Genomic DNA, 21,897 nt, shown 5'->3' on the forward strand with positions numbered 1-21,897 from the left:
ACGTTTTTTTTTGGAAGTTTACACCATCCAATGGCTGTACCATACGGTGTGGGTGTTCTCATTGTTGAAGTCCATACGTTGACTTATTATTGCTTCGTCCTCGTCATTTGCACAGTGATGGATAGCTGTTTCATTTGCAATCTACCCATATCTCCTTAGTTTGATATTAGTTAATTTGCAGTCATTTTTTTCTAACATCAAAGTAGTAATTTTGCTTACTTACAGTTCCATGGCAAAATTTATTGAGGCAAGGATACGTCATCTTATCTGCAAAAAATAATATGATTTTAAATAATAACTATAAAAGAAAGTGTATGAAAAGTATACAGCACCCCATTTTTTTCAGATTGAACATTGAGGAAAATATGAAATCACCAAAGAAACTATGACAGCTGGTTTACTCCCTTGGATATATCCCCAAACAGAGGGTATTTTTAGGAACAGCTTTAATTTAAACATTCCGAAAAGTTTCCAATTTCAACCAATCTGTAGCCTTAACAATAATAAAAAGTTTCTCAGATAAATTCCAAAAATATTTGGAATCAATTCTACCTTTTTTAAACATTCATACATCTAAAAAAATCGAAACTAAATTCTATACGGTTATGTTCACTAAATGATTGACTGATTGACATGTGTTTAATAGATAAATAAAGATGATGTATGCATAGCATGATAAACATCCCAGTCTCTCCACTTTTATAGTTGTTACGATTCCCTAAGATTCTGATTATCATTCTGTTTTGTATTTTGAATATTTGTAAATATTTGAACATTGTTAAACAACTGTTGCCAACTTAAAGTCCATTACACTTGATTAAATTAGAATGCTCTTTACCAACATATTTAGTATTGCGTTTTAAAGATACGAAACTGCTGATAAAAACTTCAATAAAAAGAAATATTGATAATCGAGCGGAATAATGTTAAGTGTTAAATTCTTTAAAACTGAACCATTAAGGTACAAGCACATATATAAATAACTGAAACTTACATCGTTCTGAGACACCATCTATACATGACTGGTCATAACATCTACATTTAGAGTGAACAATATTTGTACACGTATTCTACAAGTATAATAAAATAACATCCCATTATGAAATAAAAATAAAGAGCAGGAATTATCAAGTTCAATAGTATACATTGTCATAAGCAATATATTAATTATTAAAATAGTAATTCATGACTTCACTTGAACCCCAATGAGTTGCTCCTTTAAGTGATGTTTATTTCTGTCTATCTGATGATCCGTGAGTACGCCATGTTTCTATCATGAGTTTATTATTTGCTTATTATTCATATGTGCTTCCATCACACATTTGGTGAATATATACTGTTCATCGTTTTACACAAAACATGTGAGATTTAAGCTTCATTTTAAAGACAATAAAGTAAAGTAAAAATTCGATAGTGATGTGAGTGCCATTTTTTTTCAAAATATAGGCAGATTATTGTATTGTTTTTGTCATATTCCGATTTCAGACGACATATGTAGGTACCATTCTAGAAAACCTTTAACTTATATGTTGGTTATGTGAGCTCTTTAATGTCTTCAATTTTAATATCTTTCCGTATTTGTCATGGCGTTGTCAGTATGTTTTCGACTTATGAGTTTGAATGTCTATTCGGTATCTTTTGCCTCTTCTTTACACACTGCCATAAAACACCGAAAAGTCCAATTTTGTCGACTTTTGAATCTTGTTAAACAGTTGAATTATCTTTATCGTTAACAATAAATTGAGTGACATCAGTGTTAATTGCATATATTCGAGTTGAAATCCCGCTTGAAGAATGTGCGTTTGACTCGCATCGTAATCTTTGACAACTATTGCCGATTTCCATTCCGAAATACCGTAGTTGTTTCCACATATTACGGTTTCTCTGCCAATTTAAACTGATACCAGGCGTATATCTTTCAACGTCAAACACTCGTTTCGTTTTCGATTACGGTTAGAAATTGCATTGAAGTTTTCGTAAGCATTTGAGAAAGGAAAAAGCATTATAACCTATTATTTCCTGAAGCCAGGTTCCTCAGAATATCATAAAGTATGAATCTCTAATGATTTTAACAATTGCAAAAAAAACCAGTTACATATTCTAATAACAGTAATAAAAGTATGATTTTGCTTACAAAATGATCATCATTTACGCCACATTTTCCAAGAGGTTTACCATCTGATGTGTCAATTATACAGTAAGGTATATGTGGTTCATTCCGTTTTTTGCCAAACTACAAATTAAGAAAAAGCAGAATCAGCGTAATACAGGAAAAAGAATATAATACCGTTTTTTTCTGTTCATTTCGCACCTAAAATAAAATAATAAAATTTAACGCAACAAAAATACATATGAATCAAAATAATAAATTGTAGATTATCGTTAATCAAATAATATAGAAAACAAGGAACAAATATAATGATCACCAGGTTCAACCCACCTTTTTTTCCTTTAAAAATGTCCTGTACCAAGTCAGGAATATGGTCATTGTTATATTATAGTTCGTTTCTGTGTGTGTTACATTTTAACGTTGTGTTTCCGTTGTGTCGTTTGTTTACTATAAGATGTGTCACGGTACTTATCTATCCCAAATTCATGTATTTGGTTTTGACGTTATATTTGTTATTTTCATAGGATTTTGTCTAATGTTTAGTCCGTTTGTGTGTGTGTGTGTGTGTGTGTGTGTGTGTGTTACATTTTGATGTTGTGTCGTTGTTCTCCTCTCATATTTAATGCGTTTCCCTCAGTTTTAGTTTGTTACCCCGATTTTGTTTTTTGTCCATGGATTTATGAGTTTTAAACAGCAGTATACTACTGTTGCCTTTATTTATATTACAAAAATAATTGCAAATGTTAAGTTTTGATTTTTAAAACCATAATGCTGTTTGTCTCTTATACTCCATTGATTGGTTATTCTGCAAGTGTCAACCCAATTTTTAGAAGTTGAAATAGCGGATAAACAAATTGACGATTGAATTACATTATAACCTCAATTGATATAAAACAAAACCTACCCTCTAGTGATTTAAAAAAAAAAGCAGCTAAAATACCCCTTTACAAACAAATTCTGATTTCCGATTTAAAATTGATATTAATGACACACTATCAGATTAAATATATAAGAAAGTTGTACTTATTTCATAAAACATATAAGCATTGACATCTTTGAATAAAAACAAGTACAGTTAATTATCGGGTAAATAAACCTTTACATTTCAAAATACATGAGATAAGTAGATAATGATTTTGTTTTTTAATTTGTCAAAGAGATTATTGCCGTATCATTTTCCTTTAAAACAAACACACGTTTTTCTTTAACAATAGGCAGGGTTTCTCGCCATATAAGCAAACATATACATTATTTTTATACTTACAGTACCCCCGCTCTGTAGAAAATACATACATTGGAAAGTGTAGTGAAAAAGTAAATACATATTTAGAATATAAGTAGATACAAAAACGCTTACTTCCTGTTAGATGTTTAATCCACTATTTTAAGACAATGACTCAACAAAATCAGGAATATGACAGTTGTTATCAATTCGTTTTATGTCTTTTAATTTTGCTATTTGCTAATGAACTTCCGTTGAGAATTTTCGTCAGAGTTCGGTATTTTTATTATTTAACTCTTAATATTTTGTCATTACAATTTATATCTAATGATTTAAAGGTGAAATAATTAAATATTATAATTATTGAGATGCGAATATTTAAATGCTGTCCACCAATTCCGAGTAAAAAATGAAATGCAATAATTTCCAAATACATGAATTGGTAGATAAAATGTTATGATTTGAGTTTTTAATTTGTCATAGCATGTTTCAGTTTGATTGACGTTTTTACCAAAACACGTTTTATTTGTTCACTATCTCCATATCACATTCCAACGCCGCTTTAGTCACATGACATGACATTTAGACCTTGAAATGTTTACAGATTCCAAAACGATATATCTATGATTTATATCAAAATATATACACTATTAGAAGGGATTTCGGTAAATAATTTTATCTTTTATCCATTTTTTTTAAAAATCACACAAAAAGAAGATAATCTTTATATTTGGTAACCAATATTTCTTGGTAAAACACATTTACTAAAATGAAAAAAATAAATAAATGCTAGATTATCGTTCATCAAATAATATAGAACAAAATTAACATTGATAAGGATCCAATCATATCATCAACCAGATTATAAGACTGTCTAATATAGAATAATGATAAAACACTATAGGAACATTAACTATGTCATTAACAGAATTACTTCATCAAAAGAAACATTTATATTTTGTTAAATGCATGACTACAGGGATTAATGTATACTTGTGACAATATTAAACCATTAGTTTATATAACAAAAATAATTGCAAATGTTAAAAGCTTTGATTTATTGAACCATAACGCTGTTTGTCTCTTATGCTTCACTAATTGGTTATTCTTCAAGTGTCAACCCAAATTTAGAAGTTAAAATAGTGAAAAAAACAATTGAGCATTGAACTGCATTATAACTTCTATTGATAAATAACAAAACCTGACCTCTAGTGGTTTGGTTAAAACAGCCAAAATATCCCTTTACCAACAAATTATGATTAAAGATTTAAAACTGATACAAATGACACACTTTCAGAATTAATATATATGAAAGTTATACTTATTTTATAAAACGTATAAGCATGGACATTTTTGAATAATAACAAATACAGTTAATCTCAATATAAAAAGAACCGGTACACTTCCAAATACATGAAACAAGTAAATAAAAAATCATGATTTGAGTTTTTAATTTGTCATAGAGATATATTGCCGTATGATTTTCGTTTCAAACAAACACAAGTTTTTTTTTTAACAATTTGCAGGGTTTCTCGCCATATAAGCATACACATTCATTTTTATACTTACAGTATCATGAGTACGTGAACCATCGCCCCCGCTCTGTAGAAAAAAAACATACATTGGAAAGTGTAGTGAACAAGTCAATACATATTTAGAAATAGAAGTAGATACAAAAACGCTTACTTCCGGTCGGATGTTAAGGTGGCTCGTGGGTACAAAAATTTCAGCAAAAAATTAAACATTTATTTTTTCATTACAAATTTTATTCATTACACTATTAGTTATTACTTTATGATATGGTACAAAAATCAACCCCAAAAAAAATGTGAAATATCTTTTTTAACTCATCGGTGACCAATGTTTTTTATTTTTGTTTTCAAATAGGCTGTACATAAACTAAATAATTGTAAAATTCAAGCGATTTCTGTAATTAGGTTATTTTTTTTATTTCGATATTACCTCTATTTCTCCTATTAGCTCAACAGAAAAAAGGACATTAACAAAAATGTATGCTTTTCTGGAGGCAGATTGTGAGCTTAAATGAACGGTGACCCCATTTTTTTATTTCATTTTTCCTTTAAGGATATGATAAAGTTCATTTATAAAAAAATATAGCGAAATCCTATATTAGAAAAAAAAAATTGATTTATACCCAGGACCCCCCTTAAATCCACCATTTCTTTTACATAAGAAAATGTCTGAACCAAATCAGGAATATGACATTTGTTATCAATTCGTTTGATGTCTTATTGTTTTAGTTTTGCGATTTGCTGTTGGACTTTCCGTTCAGATAACAACAGCACATATGAAGACTTACTTTTAGAATAAAAACTGTCACCACTTAAAGTAAGACGCAAAGGAAACATGGCAATAAAGAACAGTCAATAATAAAAATCTAGTATACCTCCACAATCTTATAAACATTAAAGAAACAAAATATTCTTTCAGATATCAAAACTAAGCTGAAATATCTGCTGTAAGAACTACAAGATTATGCTTCAAAACTATGGAATGATTTGCCAAACCACTTTAGAACTGAAACATCTTTTTCCCAATTCAAGAGTCTTATAAACTCATGGAATGGTAACTCATGTCATTGCAATGCATGCGCTTATAATTTATCTTTATGTTTTATGTTACAGCTTTAAAACATAATAGTGCTGCTTTTGTGTGTTTATTTGATTAGCTTTTTATAACTTATGATTGCTTTGCATTAGTTTTCATGTTGCTTAGAGTTTATAGTGCACATGCATGTATATAACATATAGTATTTACATTAGTTCATCCTAAATGTACTTGAAATGTATGTTCTATGTCTTTTATGTTTTAATATTTGTGCTGTGTATGATTACTGTGTAAATGTATGTATTTGGTGAATACAAAAGCTGATGTTCATGTTATGAGACATGCCGACTATAAACAAAGTTTTGAATTGAATTAAATTAAATTGTAAAAACTCTCAATTCTAAAATTCAAAATTCCGCCAATCGTTGATCAAGTCTTTTGCACATTCCAGTATGACATCATATGTCCTTTTCCAGTGTCAAACCTCAACATAAAACCTTTCAAATAGATATAGGAAGATTGAGTGTCAATGAGACAACTTTCCATTCAAGTAAAAATTTATAAAAGAAAACCATAAAAGATCGAGGTATGGCCTTCAACACGGGGCCTTGGCTCACACCGAACAGCAAGCTATAACATCCCCAATAATTACTAGTGTAAAACCATTCAAACGGGAAAACTAACGGTCTAATCTATATTAAAACAAACAACAAGAAACACTTATGAACTACATAAACAGACGACAACTACTGAATATCAGATTCCTGACTTAGGACAGGTGCAAACAATTGCAGCGGGATTAAACGTTTTAATGGTAGCAAACCTTCTCCTTTTTCTGAAACAATGGTATAACTTTACAAGATATAGAAAGACACGCAATTAAATATCAATTAGTTTACATACAATGAACGAATAAATGTGATCTGTTATACAATGCAAATACATAGTAAATAAAATAAGGGATGAATAATTAAGGTAAAAATTAAATAAATAAGTTTAAATTAAGGTAAAAGTATAAAAACGCTGTGAAATATTATGTTACACAATATTTAGATTACATCAATTTTGAAAAAAAAAATTACGCCATATTATACACACGTAAATGAGAATAATTTTGTTGTAAAGTATACTTCTGCTACTGAATGTACTGTGTGTATAATATTTCGTTTAGAAATACCAAGACATTTTATGTATAACTATAAAACGAATCTAAAACTTGATACATTTGGGGTGAATATCAACAATAAAACTATACAATTGGTGTGCTCAATAAAACTTCGTGTTCTTCATGTATATGTGCCGGATCAATTTCTAAGAGAAATGAAATAAGTTTGATATTCACAGTTCGAAGAAGTGAAAATTTGTAGTAAATTCCCACAAATAGACAAGATCCATGTTAACATCAAATAACAAAAAAACATTACAAATAGTATCAACAGGTCCAATTAACAAGAAAGTTCGATTTGAGAGTACTCGCAGTTACTAATAATTTGTTAAACCCTTAAAAATTAACAATACAAAAAATCATGCAACAGTGACTAAAATCAACTAAAACACATCCCAGGGATTTAGTTTTTTTTACGTCATTGACAGTCAAAGAAGACATGAATTGTGAAAGGCCAAAAATAAATGTATCGACAGGCAGTATGATAGTTAGGAGTTTACTTTTTTATAGATAAAAATGAACGTGGGTTTGTCTCTATATCCCGTTGGAAAAGAAAATACAAATTTAGTCATGTTCTAATATGATGATGACAAAGTCGATATTGATGCCAATGTAAACTATATCCAAAGATCTTATTACAACATTGGTAAGATAACCCTAACTAATAAGTTTGTTAAAAGGTTCGATGAGTTTACACGGATCACGTAGTGATTTCCGTGCTGTTAGTACAATATTACCGTAAAATGTAGGATATGAATTACCATTTTTTTACAGTCAAATTTTCTAATAAAATCTTTGTTTCAATGGAAGAATTTGGTAAAAGTTTAAAGTAAGTTATGGTGACGAAATTCCTGACTTAATAATTTACAAGTGATGCATTGGTTACGTTCGTTAAAATCTATGACACAACTACACACACGGGCATATTGAACGAGTGTGGATATATAAACAACGTATGATAGAGCCAAAGGAACATCGGCGTCTCAAAGTGGAAAATAAACAATAGGGAATGAAAAATCGTTTCTCTTGTCGTAAATTTTAGTATGGAGTACTCTTTAGAAACTGAAATGTCAAAATCTAGAAAAGGACAACTACTGTTGTTTATGTTAGATTTAGTTAAAGTAAGTTCTTTTGGGTAAAATTTGGATTCTGGATTATTTTAAGGATAAAATGTCATCCAGATAACGGTAGGACATTGTTTAATGTATCAACCAAATGTAACAGTGAATGATTTGTCTTTGCTGAGTTTGCCCACAAACTGCGTCATAGCAATACAGGAATAAATCTGCTATCAAAGGGGCACAGTTAATGCCCATAGGAATACCAAATACCTGTCGATACACTTTATCGCCGAAACGTACATATATGCTATCTAGGAGAAAATTTAAAGCTTCAATAATATCTTCACATTTCCAGTTAGTGTATCTGGCATACTTTCCTTTTTCCTTACAGAAAAAAGCTATAAACAAGTTACAACAAATAAATTTGCATTGATTTTTTTTCAAAAACCATTCTATTAAATATGAAAACTTTTCCCTGATTAGATTGTGTGGAAGTGTAGAGTAGAAAGTAGAAAGTACTGCTATAATAAGACTGTTTGTACGCCTAAGAATGTATAAAAAATTGACAAAAAAAATATTGTCAGGTGAAATGTTTGGGCGTTTTGTATATAATTGACACACATCACAATGACTGCTAACATGGACGAAATGTACATCTTGTTTACCTTTCAAAATCATCATTGACCTAACGAATAACCGATATCAATGCCTGAATATCGTTTTGTAATGCTGGATAACCCATTACAATTAACGCAGATTTCGTATAACTCTTTCTTTTCACACTCCGTACAGTGAACGATTATAGTATTTCTTGATAATTTCTTTTTAAATATCTGCTGATTAACCCTCTTGCTGCCGGATGTGTCCACACCTACTGTGCCGGAAGAACACAAATGTCCATTTTATAATTTATGAAAGCTTCTCCTCATTGTGGTGTCTTTTTCAAATAAAAGACCAAATAATAATCTGTGGAATATTTTTCTTCAATGGTCCCTAATTTAACGGTCATGTTGGTGTGAAATCATATATCGAATGACGTCATTGTTTGAAAACAACTGACATCAATAGGGTTAAATAATCAAATATCAAGAAACTCCCTCAGACAAAATTGACTTCGACAAATTTGTCTATTTGTAAAGACGTGTTTAGATCTTATACATACTTAGCTTTCAAATTTTTGGTTTGAATGTTCCCAATGAAAGTAATCCGACAGAATGTACAAACACTGACAAACTATACTGGACTGTTTGTACTAACATAATTTTTACTCATTCTTTTTTTTATAAATTTAAAAACTACTGGTTCAAAATCTAATGCAAAATTGACAAGACATATTAGATTAATTTGTCTATTTTTGTAAGTCATTGTTGCTCTCAATACGTGTGAAAGTCTTTGCACATAATAAAACAAAAAATAAACATTACGTTGATCTTAAGAAGAACCTTATGCACTAATCACAGTGTCATAAGAAGGTGTATATCAAACTTTTAAATAAGCTAATTGACTAACTGCTTTAAAACTTTGCTCTTAAAGAATCTATTTCCTGATTACTGCCGAATTTAAAACGGTCAGTCAAATATATTTATAAATTAATATTCTTCTCTAGAAATCTAGATTTGTTTTTGTTATGTTACTATGTGTAGGAATTAACAAGCTCAAAATATAATAAAACTATTTTATAAAACGTAATAACAAAAAAACAGGATAAAAAAACATTTTTTTTTACTAACAGAATCGACTATACGAAAAACATAAATAAAATTACTTACTCTACCTTCACCGCCAAAATGATGACGACATATGTGACCAAAACAATTTAAAGTTGCATCAAATAAGAATGGTGTCGATAATTCCAAAATTGCATTTACTACAAAATATGACAAAAAGAGTAAATCGTATGATTATATTGATTAGCACAAATACAGAAAATTACACGAATAATTATCTACAATAAAAACCCAATAATTGAACATAATGCAAAGTCATTTCATCTATATTTACAATCGAAGATACGAAAACGGTTTCAAAATGTCACTTTAGGCGTGAGTATATGTGCTTATAATTTTACTTCAATGGACAGGCATATCTGCAGGCTGCAAATGATTTTTTTGCAAAGGTAATACATTAATCTTACTTTTTTACCCGGTCATAGCCATTTTTTATAATGCAATTTTTCATAAAATGATGAAAAAAAAAGACATGTTGATTTTTTTTAAACTCGACAACCTTTTTTACTTTTGCGTCTTTTCATAGTCATCAAACTCTTGATTTTGGCATTTTATGTAGAGTTCAAGTTCTTATTTATATTGTTAAACTAAAATTTCTGCTATTTTTCTTTTTTTGGTTTATTTTCACTCAGTTTTAAGAATATGTAATCTACTCTATTTCTACCGAGTGGTTATAGCATTTGTAAATTTACATTGCATTGATATCTTCAATGTTTTTGGCGCTGAAAGTTATAAAACTTCATTTATTTTTGTACATTTATTTAACCTTTCTGGTGCGGTTTTTCTAATAAATTCACGTTTATCGACATATTTTAATATACACTATAACTCATTGAGTTTTCGGATTTATTTCTCCTTCTAATTTTGCCAATAATATAGATTATTATTGATATTTGTGTATCGCAGGTTTATTAAAAAACAATTGACTGATAATTTGTTTGGCAAAAAGGTAATTCATCCAGGTTTTCTAAAAGTTGAAACTAAATATTTTATAACAATAAAAGTCAAATTGGAACGGATAAGTGCTATTCAGGGACTATATCTTCGCATTGAAGTCTACTAATGCTGACTTTGATGTGACATCTTCTCATGCTTTTTTTAAATTATTTATCCTAGTTTGTTCTGACCAGAAAAATGTCAATGCCTTTTCATTTGACTGTTAGTATGTTCGGAAAACTCGTAGAAATATGACAAAACATAGACATATTGGAAAATTATTTCGTATACGTAAATCACAGCAGAACTCATGGATGGTGGTAACGTCTTTGACTATGTTTATTTTAAAACCTGGGAAAGAACAATGAGAAACACAGTTTTCTGAAAATGTTTTGCACTTTGCATTTAAAAAACACATTATGAAACTCTTTCCTATACAATCTCAATGTTCACAGCAGAAAAATATATGATTAGATGTACCAATCAGTACCTGATCTTAATATTTATTTCAGTTGCTTAGTGAAGTTTTTGCCACTTGCAACCGGTATATAGTAAACCAAAAAAAATTGATTCTTTCTGATAAAAACCCAAGTAAAAACCAGAAAAAAATCTTTCAATGAACAACGGCTGGTATATTTTTAATCAATGGAGCAACAAAAATATTGAAGGCGTTCCATGACTGTCGCAGATCATGTTTTGTTTTCTTATTCAAAAGCACTAAAGGCAAATACTACTTTTTTTTTACTGTCCATAAAGATCACATATTTGTTTGAAGAACTGAAAAGACATATGTCATCATATTTCCTTCAAGACCATTTTGACTTGCAAAGGTAGAGATCTTGAAATAAAAAGTGTGTATTCAACACACAGTTTGCTTTGTTCAAGTGTTTGATCGTATTGTGTTCTCACAAAGCAATTTCTGAAGAAGACGATGACTTAACAATTTATGTAAACTCAGAAATATTGAAAAATTATTTCGTATACGTATATCATATCAATGATAACTCAAGTGAACACAGAAGTGCTGAATACTGTCTTAGTCTTGTGGCCCATCTGAATTTTACTAAAACGGGCATTCGTTGGTTACAGTTTTTTTTCAAATGACTCAAAAATGATCTTCTGTTGTTTATCCTTTCATTATATGAGTAATGTATTGTCTATTTAACATATGATAATGAGGAACTGTTTATGTGCGAGTTTCGTTTGGTCGATACCTTTGCTGGTAGATTGTTAATACACGATGGTTTTGTCAGTGCAGTAGCCATAACTTGAATACTGGTATGCAAATATTGATACCGTTTTTGTTGCAATTTGCTGTTTAAAACATTTGGAAATTAATTTGATTTAAGGATTATATTTCCTTAATGTAAACTTCTATTCTTTGTCCAGATTCTGTTTCCATTTAAATCCGTCAATGTTTTTGATCAACTATTCATCATGTGAATTATATTTTTGATTTTCAGATAAAATGACATTAAGCAAGAACTTATGTAAACTTATTGATCAAATAAACAACTCAATGTATAATTCTTATAAAAATATTAAAAATATCGTAGTCGCCTGAACCTAAGAGCGTAAAGTCTTTTAGGAATTTAAACTGTTTCTTTTATTGTAGTTGTTATACATTCAGGACCGTTCAGGCAGTATGCGTTCAGTCAATTTAGCACTGTAGCTGTGGGCAGTATGTCTAAATCTAAAATCAACAGCTTTTAATTGATAAGAAGCTTACTGTCTGTACAAAAACTCAATTTAAAGCTGAATTACCGCAACGTATGAATCTGGATATTTACTGAAAGATTAACCATCCTTAATTGTTTATTTCAAAGTATTTTCAGATCCAATTAAATTACATTTACTTTTCCTAAATAAGAATTTGTTACTATTGTGTCCTATCAGTAAAGTTACAATTCTATCCATTTCATAGTTTGTGAATCTTTTGAAGCAGAGATAAAAAGCAATTGTCAAAATGTTGATGATCTTATTGATCTTTACCTTGAACCGATAACAAGATTGGAGTTCACCAATTTCATACAAATTAAAATAATATATTTCTCTTATACTAGTAGTTCAGCCTTTATACTTATAAAACTGAATTAAGTTATTTGAAGCGAAAAAACCTCTTTAAAAAGTTATCAGAGTTCAAATATTTAGAACATAAAAATGTACTCTGAAAGATTAGGCTAGCTCGATGCGCCTTTCTTTATTCATCTGCACCAAGAACGCTGAAACACTAAATTAAAAGTCAAGCATGTGCTGTTGTTTTTTGTATGATTGGAAAAATCTTTTGCGTTGATTTATTTTCTCAATCGGCTTTAAAAGATTAACATGCACTCCTCGGTTTTGGATATACTTGTCCTTTTTGATTTGTAGCGCTTCATTTCTTAATAAGCTTTGGATTTTCAATATTTTGGCCTTGATCATCACTGAAGAGACATTAATTATCGAAATGCGTATCTTGCGAAAAAAAAGGTACAATTTATTATCCCTTCGTGAATTTTATGGACGCCATTACGAATTGGCTGACCGTTACGGAATAACCGTTTCACAGATGCCATCGGATATGTTCCTTATGTCGTAACTTCAATCTCATTCCCTTTTCACGAATGTGACCTCTCGAGTTAGACTATTTACCGGGTTTGTACAGTACTGTAATAACATAAGGAACACGACGGAAGGCATATGTGGATCAGGATCTGCTTACCTTTCCGGAGCACCTGATATCCCCTCCTGTTTTAATGGGGTTCATGTTGCTTAGTCTTTATTTTTCTATGTTGTGTCTCGTGTACTATTATTTGTCAGTTTGTCTTTTTTTTTACAGGCATGGCGTTGTCAGTTTAATTTCGATCAATGAGTTTGACTGTCCCTCTGGTATCTTTTGCCCCTCTGATATGTTATTTTATGCTTTATTTGTCCTAAACATGCATGAGATATTTGCCACTGGACAGTAAGCAACCATCAATCAACCATGCTGATTGTTTGAATTCTTAATATCTTATAATTGAAATGCAAGCTCGACATACAACTGGGTTTGCAAGAGATGAGGCCTGAGTAAAAATAAACCGACGCACAATAACTAGATATTTGATCACTGTTTACAATAGAATCTGAATACATATATCTATTTTTATTTATCTTTTGGGGTTTTTCAAATTACCGGTACACTGAACCACATTTGAATCATTTCAATAATGTTGTTTCAATTGTACCGTCTATTTGATCATAAGCACAGTTATCTGTCTATGTTATCGATGATCATCATGTTCAGATTTATTGAAAATGATAATAATGCACCATTGTGATAAAATATTTAACGGTTTAAAATCCATAATGTTTTATTTATAGGAATAGGTAAAACCTTAGAACGTTTATTTGTAAGCAGTCAGGATTCTACTTCGTCAAAATTATATCCCCATTACGCCAGTTCATTTTCACATCAGTTGTCTGCATTGATTCAACTTAAAAATATTGTCTGATCGGTTGTCAGGTGGAATTTTCGAAAATTCACATCATTATTTAAAAAAATTCTTATTAAATATTTCATGGAAGGGCAGACTAGATTTTTTTATTGGTTGAAGACTATAAACCCTAGTTATCACACACAAAAAATTATAATATTTAGAAGATATGCATTTTCATCATCCAACCTGAAAGACTTTTGTCAAGTACTATTAGTTAAAAAATAGATATTCGAACACACCTACTATGTTTTTTGTGATTCATTAGATAGGTATTTCACTTGACCCATATATCATCTTTTTTTGTGTGTTATAAAGTCAACCTGTAGCTTTGATATATAAAAATGATAGAATCTGAAGCGAGACGATGTATGAAATATTCTTGCTTTGTACGATATCAAGACAAAATGTTCAACTCAAACACGCCCTAACATAAAAAGGTGCACTCGATTTTCTCTTTTCGATACAATTGTTACCCATTTTTTGGAATTTTTGCTTGATTCACATAATAGGAGGACAGACACGAAAATTACTGAAATAACAGATTGATATGTTTTCCGTCCGTGGTAAAAAAAATAAAAAAATCGGAGGTTATGAATTTTCTGCATCCAACTTGAAAGATACCCATGTCGTCGACTTGATATCTGATTGTTCAGCTTAACTATTTACTAGATAAATTGAAAACTTATGCAAGTGGTGTTTTTGAAATAAAACACTTCGTAATTGAGAAGAAAATTGTCATTTTATTTGTTTCTATTAACTTTAAAATTTTTGTCACTATAGTAAACATTACAGTAAGCATTTATCGCCTTCTCTAACAAAGAGCTTCGGTTCTTTTGTTCTATTTCAACCGGATTTCCGCTTGTAAGTTAATCCCTGTTTCTGTGTTTACCATATAAATGACGGGGTCTATAACTATTATAAGAATGCTCTAAAGATGTTTTAAATTCGACATATATCAATAGATCTCGATCATTTTATAAACGATAAAACAGTTAACATATTTCAATTCATAAGTCTACAAAAACAAAACTTAATACATTTACTTAACTTTACTTGTATCTTTTAAATTAAGCTGTTCATTACTTTAAATTTCCCTTTAATATTGCAATTCATGTTCTTTTTGTAGTTTTAATTAGTATGACTTTTTACCTATTAGCATTATTTATTAAAAAAATCATATGTTCTATCTTATTGATACGATTGTTATGTTTTATTCTTTGGTTTGATTTTTTTAAATAAGGAATGTTAGATGAAATAACCAATTGATTATATCATTATTAAGGAACAAACTGAAAATACTCTATTTTGTCTTGTGATATAAAAACAATTTCCGTGGCAACAATTTATTTCAGTTTTTGTGTTAAAATTTTATTAAACAAAAACATTTCGTTTAATATTGTTTTTGTATATATTTTTTGTTTTTCTTCATACAATATTTTACTTTTTTCAAAGTCTGGTACCTTAGCATAACCTATAGCTTTCAAATAAAGTCCATAATTGCATACGGAATGAATTAAAAAAAATTAAGTATCACATAACTCTTTTAGTTTTGATTAAGACCCCCATTCACATATGGCGAAAAAGGAACAAACCGCATAAAGCTTTTTGTCAATTTGCAATTTGTATAAAACCAAGCTTTGTGTGAATTTGAATACATGAATAAAGGCAACAGTAGTATACCGCTGTTCAAAAGTCATCAATCAATTGAGAGAAAACAAAACCGGGTTACAAATGTAAACCGAGAGAAAATAAATCATAATGATAGTGATAATGTATCATTTAGAACAACCTCTGGTGTTGTGAATATTTGAAACTTATTGATTGAAATAATTAGCATAATCATTATTCTACAGTGGTAGTGATAATTAATAGTACATAGGTGTAAACATAATATACTTATTTGGTAATTGAGTCATTATTTGCGTGGCATTCACACATGTATCATCTTATTAAACTGCTAATTCACCGGAGGTTATTTTGTACGAGATGAATATTAATTGTTTACTTGTTAAATGTATTCAAGGTATAGATTTTTGGATTTTATTCGGAACAAATGTTGTTCAATTCAAATGTATCAGTATTAAAAGGTCTTCATTTATGAGTACAAATCTGGATTACAAACTAAATTCTAGGGAGACACATCAACAATAGGAAGAAAATAACAAAACAACAGAACACTGAAGTGCAACAAAAAAAACGACAATGCAACATACAACGAACTATTAGATGACAACTTCCATATTCCTGACACCTCTTATAATAGAGAAAGCACATCAAAGCTATTTTTCAAGGTTTCTCGGGTGGATATTTTTCAGTTTGTCTTGAATATGATTAAAATACATTAAATACTAATTTTTATATTTTAGGTTTACGTATTTATAGACAGATTTACCAATTGTATTTGAACATTTCATTTACAAATATAGTTTTAAGTGTCTTACCATGAGTCTTATGTAGACGAAACGCGCGTCTGGCGTATAAAATTATAATCCTGGTACTGTTGATAACTATTTACACCACTGGGTCGATGCCACTGCTGGTGGACGTTTCGTCCCCGAGGGTATCACCAGCCCAGTAGTCAGCACTTCGGTGTTGATATGAATATCAATTATATGGTCATTTTTTTATAAATTTTCTGTTTACAAAACTTTGAATTTTTCGAAAAACTAGGGATTTTCTTACCCCAGGAGTAGATTACCTTAGCCGTATTTGGCACAACTTTTGGGAATTTTGGATCCTCAATACTCTTTAACTTTGTATTTATTTGGCTTTTTAACTATTTCGATCTGAGCGTCACTGATGAGTCTTATTTAGACGAAACGCGCGTCTGGCGTATAAAATTATAATCCTGGTACTGTTGATAACTATTACCACTGATCTAACTATGTAGCAACGGATGGAGACTTAAGGAGGTCTGATAGGTTGCACTTTGTAAATAGAGATAAACTCGTCATAGATACAAGGATTGATATTTTATATTTACGCCCGACGCGCGTCTTTAGATAGATATATTATCTCTATGTTTCTCCTCACAGAGAAACAACTTGAAAAATAAAGCAGTGTAAATATCATGAATAGCAGCCATATTGATTTCTGAGGAAGACTTTTAGTGAAGGGAGGATAAGATGAGAAATTTAGTATTAGTTTAATCTGTAAGACGTTCGAGACATATGACTGTTGAAAAAAAATATTCCATAAAGTCCTTAGTTTTGACCATTTAACAAATAAGTGCATATAAATTTTAGATTCAAGAATATATTTTTTTTACAAAACTTCATTATCAAAGTTTCACAACTTTAACCGTCAAAGTATTTGCATTGTCTATTTTTTTCAGAAATAGAAGCTTTATGTTTTGGGATGTATGAACAATTTTCTTTAAATGCTATAAATAAATGTCTTTTTACTAAAGAACTAACGAAACTTTAAAATAATGACTGCCTTGTATTCTAACAGATCAATTTACAAATGTTCGCCTTTTACGGAACACAATTGTTATTCTTTATGACATAATTTACCAAAATGGAATATAAAAGACATTAATTAATTTATGCAAAAGCAATTTCCTATCTCCAATAAATCTTCTATTTTAAACCTTTCAATATTTTCTTTGAATGGAAAAGCCTATATCTGATATTAAAACCTGAACTAAATAGTCTTTTATAGATGTAAAATTGACAAACGGGTGTTGAAATTGGAACTCCTGACCAGACAATATTTGCTCACAGCATCTATGCTGTCGTCGCTCTAATAAGAGTTTAAGGAATAACTAAGATATTTGATAAAAATTAAAGCAGCAGATCAAAACAGTGATTTAATCTCATTTATCTAGTTTCAGTAGAGCTATTTTCTAATTCAATACTTGTAAAACGAAATCCATAGTTCTTTTTATGAATAAGATTGTTTGTTTGTCGTTGTTTTCACGCCACTTTTAAGCACCATTGTGGAGCTATTTCTCGGCGAACAGTTTTTATGAAGGGAGGAAGACGGTGTGCTCGGAGAAAACCAACGACAATTGATGGGAAAACTGACAATCTAATTCAATTAAGATCGGAGTCGAGTGCACCCGCACGAGCGGGGCTTGAACTCACAATGTTGTCATTTTTATAAATTTCCTGTATACAAAACTGAATTTTCGAAAAACTAAGGATTTTCTTATCCCAGGCATAAATTTGTAGATAACCTAAGCCGTATTAGGCACAACATTTGGAATTTTGGATCCTCAATGCTCTTCAACTTTGTACTTGTTTGGGTTTTATAAATATTTTGACACGAACGTCACTGATGAGTCTTATGTAGACGAAACGCGTCTGGCGTACTAAATTATAATCCTGATACCTTTGAAAACTAATCACAACCTTTGTGTTGACTGGCCAGTGAGTACGGTAGTAGAACTTAATGTACATAGAACACCTGGCCACAGAGACCCTCTTATCAATACGAATGAAAAAAGAAAAATACATTGTTTTGATATTATGGACTGAGGTAATCGATCGTAGTTGTCATGATTGATATAGATAAAGATAACGAGGTGATGAAAGTTTCCTATTTTAATGTTTAATTGGCCAGCAATTATATTTTTTCTGTTTGTTTGTTAAATTAAAATGGCTTAAACTTTTAAATCAAATTTTTACTGTTCATTGAACATTGATTAAAATTGTCAATCCTTCCTTTACATCTTTACCTGAATTATTGATTACATGAAATATTTGATGTTGATTATTCGTTTATTCTTGATAACAACGTCTAGCGACCAATTAAAGTGTCTTGACATATTGAAATTCAAGCAGTTGAACCGCGAAATGTTTCTTCAATTAAACGACACAATAACTATTAAAACTAACAGTTTTTTCTAGATAAAAGTACAAAATTAAGACGTAAAAATGAATATTGGTTGTTGGGCAGACAGTTTTAACATGAAGACAAACATTCTAGTTGTAATAATCTACGTATAGCAGGACAAATATAGTTAAAATAATAAACTATAAACCGATGTTTTACCAAAACAGAGCAGATGGTTATCACAAAATTGTTTTTAATTTCCTAAAACTAAAGCTACATGTATTTATTATAACAAAGCGATTGACTTTTGTAAATGAATTTTACAATCACACAATTGGTTGTTTGGATGTCTTAAAAACTACATTATTATCTTGTCTCGTTACCGATTCTTGCAAACTGACATACAGTTACACTGAAGTATCAATCACCAAGTGCTGTTTTCATAACTTGACTAGAACAGATACGTTTAGTTATTTTTTGTTGATTAATTATTTTCTTATTTTTTAATAAAAAATATTTCATATTCATGAGTATTGAAAAATAATTTGTGTCTAGCTTATGCAGTGGTTTCCAGGCCTTGTATAAAGGTACCATTCATTAATATTATTTGCACTCAAAGGCTTATTTAGCCAGATGGTCAACTAAATATACAAAATCGTAATGTTTATTCTTACCAAGAAGAAGTGCGAAGAGATTATTTACATCCATTCTAGTACGCAATATGCACATGAATGACCAGAATTCTGATCAAGGTTTGGGTCAATTGGCAAAACAATTCTTATCACGGTATAGGTAAGTATAGTAAAATCAAGTTGTAGCTTACATATCTAAAAGTAGACTATGTTAACATTTGAAATAAAATCGAACATATCAATTCGATAATTTACAGACATATATCACGTTTTAAAACACGATTAATGATGCATGCATTGCATGAAACACTTCTCCTTCCCTTTTGAAACATATTGTCCCGCTCTTTTTAAGTGATCAGTCAGAGTTTTGGTACCTTGATTTTTATTTTCTTAATGTGTTAATAATTTTGCAGACTTGTTTAGTTCTATGAAAAATTAAAAGTGCAATTTCACGATAACAAATTATAAAAAAAAAGTCGAAATATTTCAGTAGATTCATTCCTTTTAAATCATAATACAATATGATACAATAAAATATTATGAATCTTTTCAATTTGTCAGCATTTTTCTCATCTGCAATTTCCAATTCCTATAAACAAGTGACCATACAATGATGATGTGAATGGTCTATTTGCTATGTATGATCTGAAGGTTATTTTTTTTCCTAATGCAAATGTATGAGTATAATCTTATGTTTTAGAAGCATCGTGTTGCTAAGTCTTTAGTGTTCTATGATGTGTTTTGCTTTTTTGCTGCGCATTGTTTGGTCGTGCTTTGGATTTTGCAATCGCATTGCCAGTTATTTGATTTCCCTATGAACATGATTATTAGATATCTATTGGTATCTTTCGTCTCTTTTATCTCCGTATCATCACGCTTAAGAATGCATTTAGAATTTGACACAAGCAAAACAAAGTTTGTGAAAATGTGAGTTTTCAGTATACTATCAAAGCATTCATTAGATCGAACATAGCAATTTCTATCAGATACAAACAGGTCGATTGAGACTTTTAAGTAAAATCTGCTCTTTCGTGTCCAATTTATTAATTTCAAGTTTAAGGATAATTAAAGGTAATGATCAGAAAGCGACAAAAAAAGCTATGAACAATATCAAGACAATTACAATCAAAACACAGGAGTAAACAAGGACTCATAAAACCAAAGGACATTTACATCAACAGTTATAAATAATAAATAAGAAAAAACACAAACTTCACTAAAAACCGGGAGTGAAATCAGGTAGTCTGGATGGATAAGCATTTCCTGCACCGTATATGACACCAGTCGTGTTATTTCTTTGTTCAGTTCGGTAATGATGGAAGGTTATTATGACTGAGGAAGAACATCAGATATGATTTCTGACACACGTATGTCATAATGGCCAATCAGCTCATGATGGCGACCGTAAAATTTCTTGAGTAATGACCTTTATTTGATTGATGCATAGCCCTGTCTCAGCAACTTTTGAGAAAGCAGTATTCCTCGTTTAACAAAATCAACGTACTTTAAGCTAGCTCTAGAGTATCGTATCAGTTGAGACACATATACTCCATATACCGGTGCCTCTGGGATGTTGCTACACATAAATGGAAACTTGACTATAGAAAAATTAAAATCATCGCGTTTGTCATAAATTTTGGTATTCAACCAACCATCAGTAGTCATTACGAGAAAAAGGTCTAAATATGAAGCAGATTTATCTGTGTCGGTAGTATCTTTAATTTCAAGTTCACTTGGATATATTAAATGTTAGTGATCACTGAAATTTATTATTATTAAGAGACAGTACATCAAGTAAATTAGTTTAATGAATATGATAGAAGTAAAGTCTGCAGCTAAAAAAAAAATTTTTTTAAACGTTCTATACTGATACAAACACAAAGAAACGCAACAAGTAAACACCAACAGATATTTTGTCACGAATATTGCTAATAATTATAGATAAATGTGAATGACATTGAGACAGTCACGAACATAGCCTCAAACATGTTATCCTACTTGTTAATGACACGATAACCTAGATTTATTAAGATAACTTATCAATAATAAGTGTCTTTCTTATACATAAGATGATATGGACTTCACTTCTCTATGAATTCAGGTTGCCGGAATGTTTTAGCAATTTGGGAAATATTTTGCGATTGAAATCGTTTTATTCATCCTTTCTACTAAACGGCACAGGACAGAAATGAAATTGCTTATAAAATTAAACATGACAACAATTAAAATTCATAATTTT

The 21,897-nt window shown here is 30.1% G+C and overlaps 1 protein-coding gene across 1 annotated transcript in view; it reads right to left on the bottom strand.

Moving 5' to 3' along the window:
• The window catches only part of LOC143063290 (uncharacterized), a 56,419-nt gene extending 36,613 nt beyond the window's left edge, over nucleotides 1-19,806 (bottom strand). The window contains exons 1-5 of the mRNA XM_076235347.1: nucleotides 19,701-19,806; nucleotides 9,892-9,993; nucleotides 2,135-2,233; nucleotides 995-1,070; nucleotides 224-267 (exon numbers count right to left, since the gene is read on the bottom strand). Of these exons, the coding sequence (XP_076091462.1) occupies nucleotides 224-262 (39 nt within the window). The 5' untranslated portion in view covers nucleotides 263-267; nucleotides 995-1,070; nucleotides 2,135-2,233; nucleotides 9,892-9,993; nucleotides 19,701-19,806. The remainder of the gene's footprint in view (nucleotides 1-223; nucleotides 268-994; nucleotides 1,071-2,134; nucleotides 2,234-9,891; nucleotides 9,994-19,700) is intronic.
• Between the last annotated feature and the right edge of the window lie 2,091 nt (nucleotides 19,807-21,897).

Source organism: Mytilus galloprovincialis, chromosome 2 (genome assembly GCF_965363235.1).
Source record: "Mytilus galloprovincialis chromosome 2, xbMytGall1.hap1.1, whole genome shotgun sequence".
NCBI lineage: Eukaryota > Metazoa > Mollusca > Bivalvia > Mytilida > Mytilidae > Mytilus > Mytilus galloprovincialis.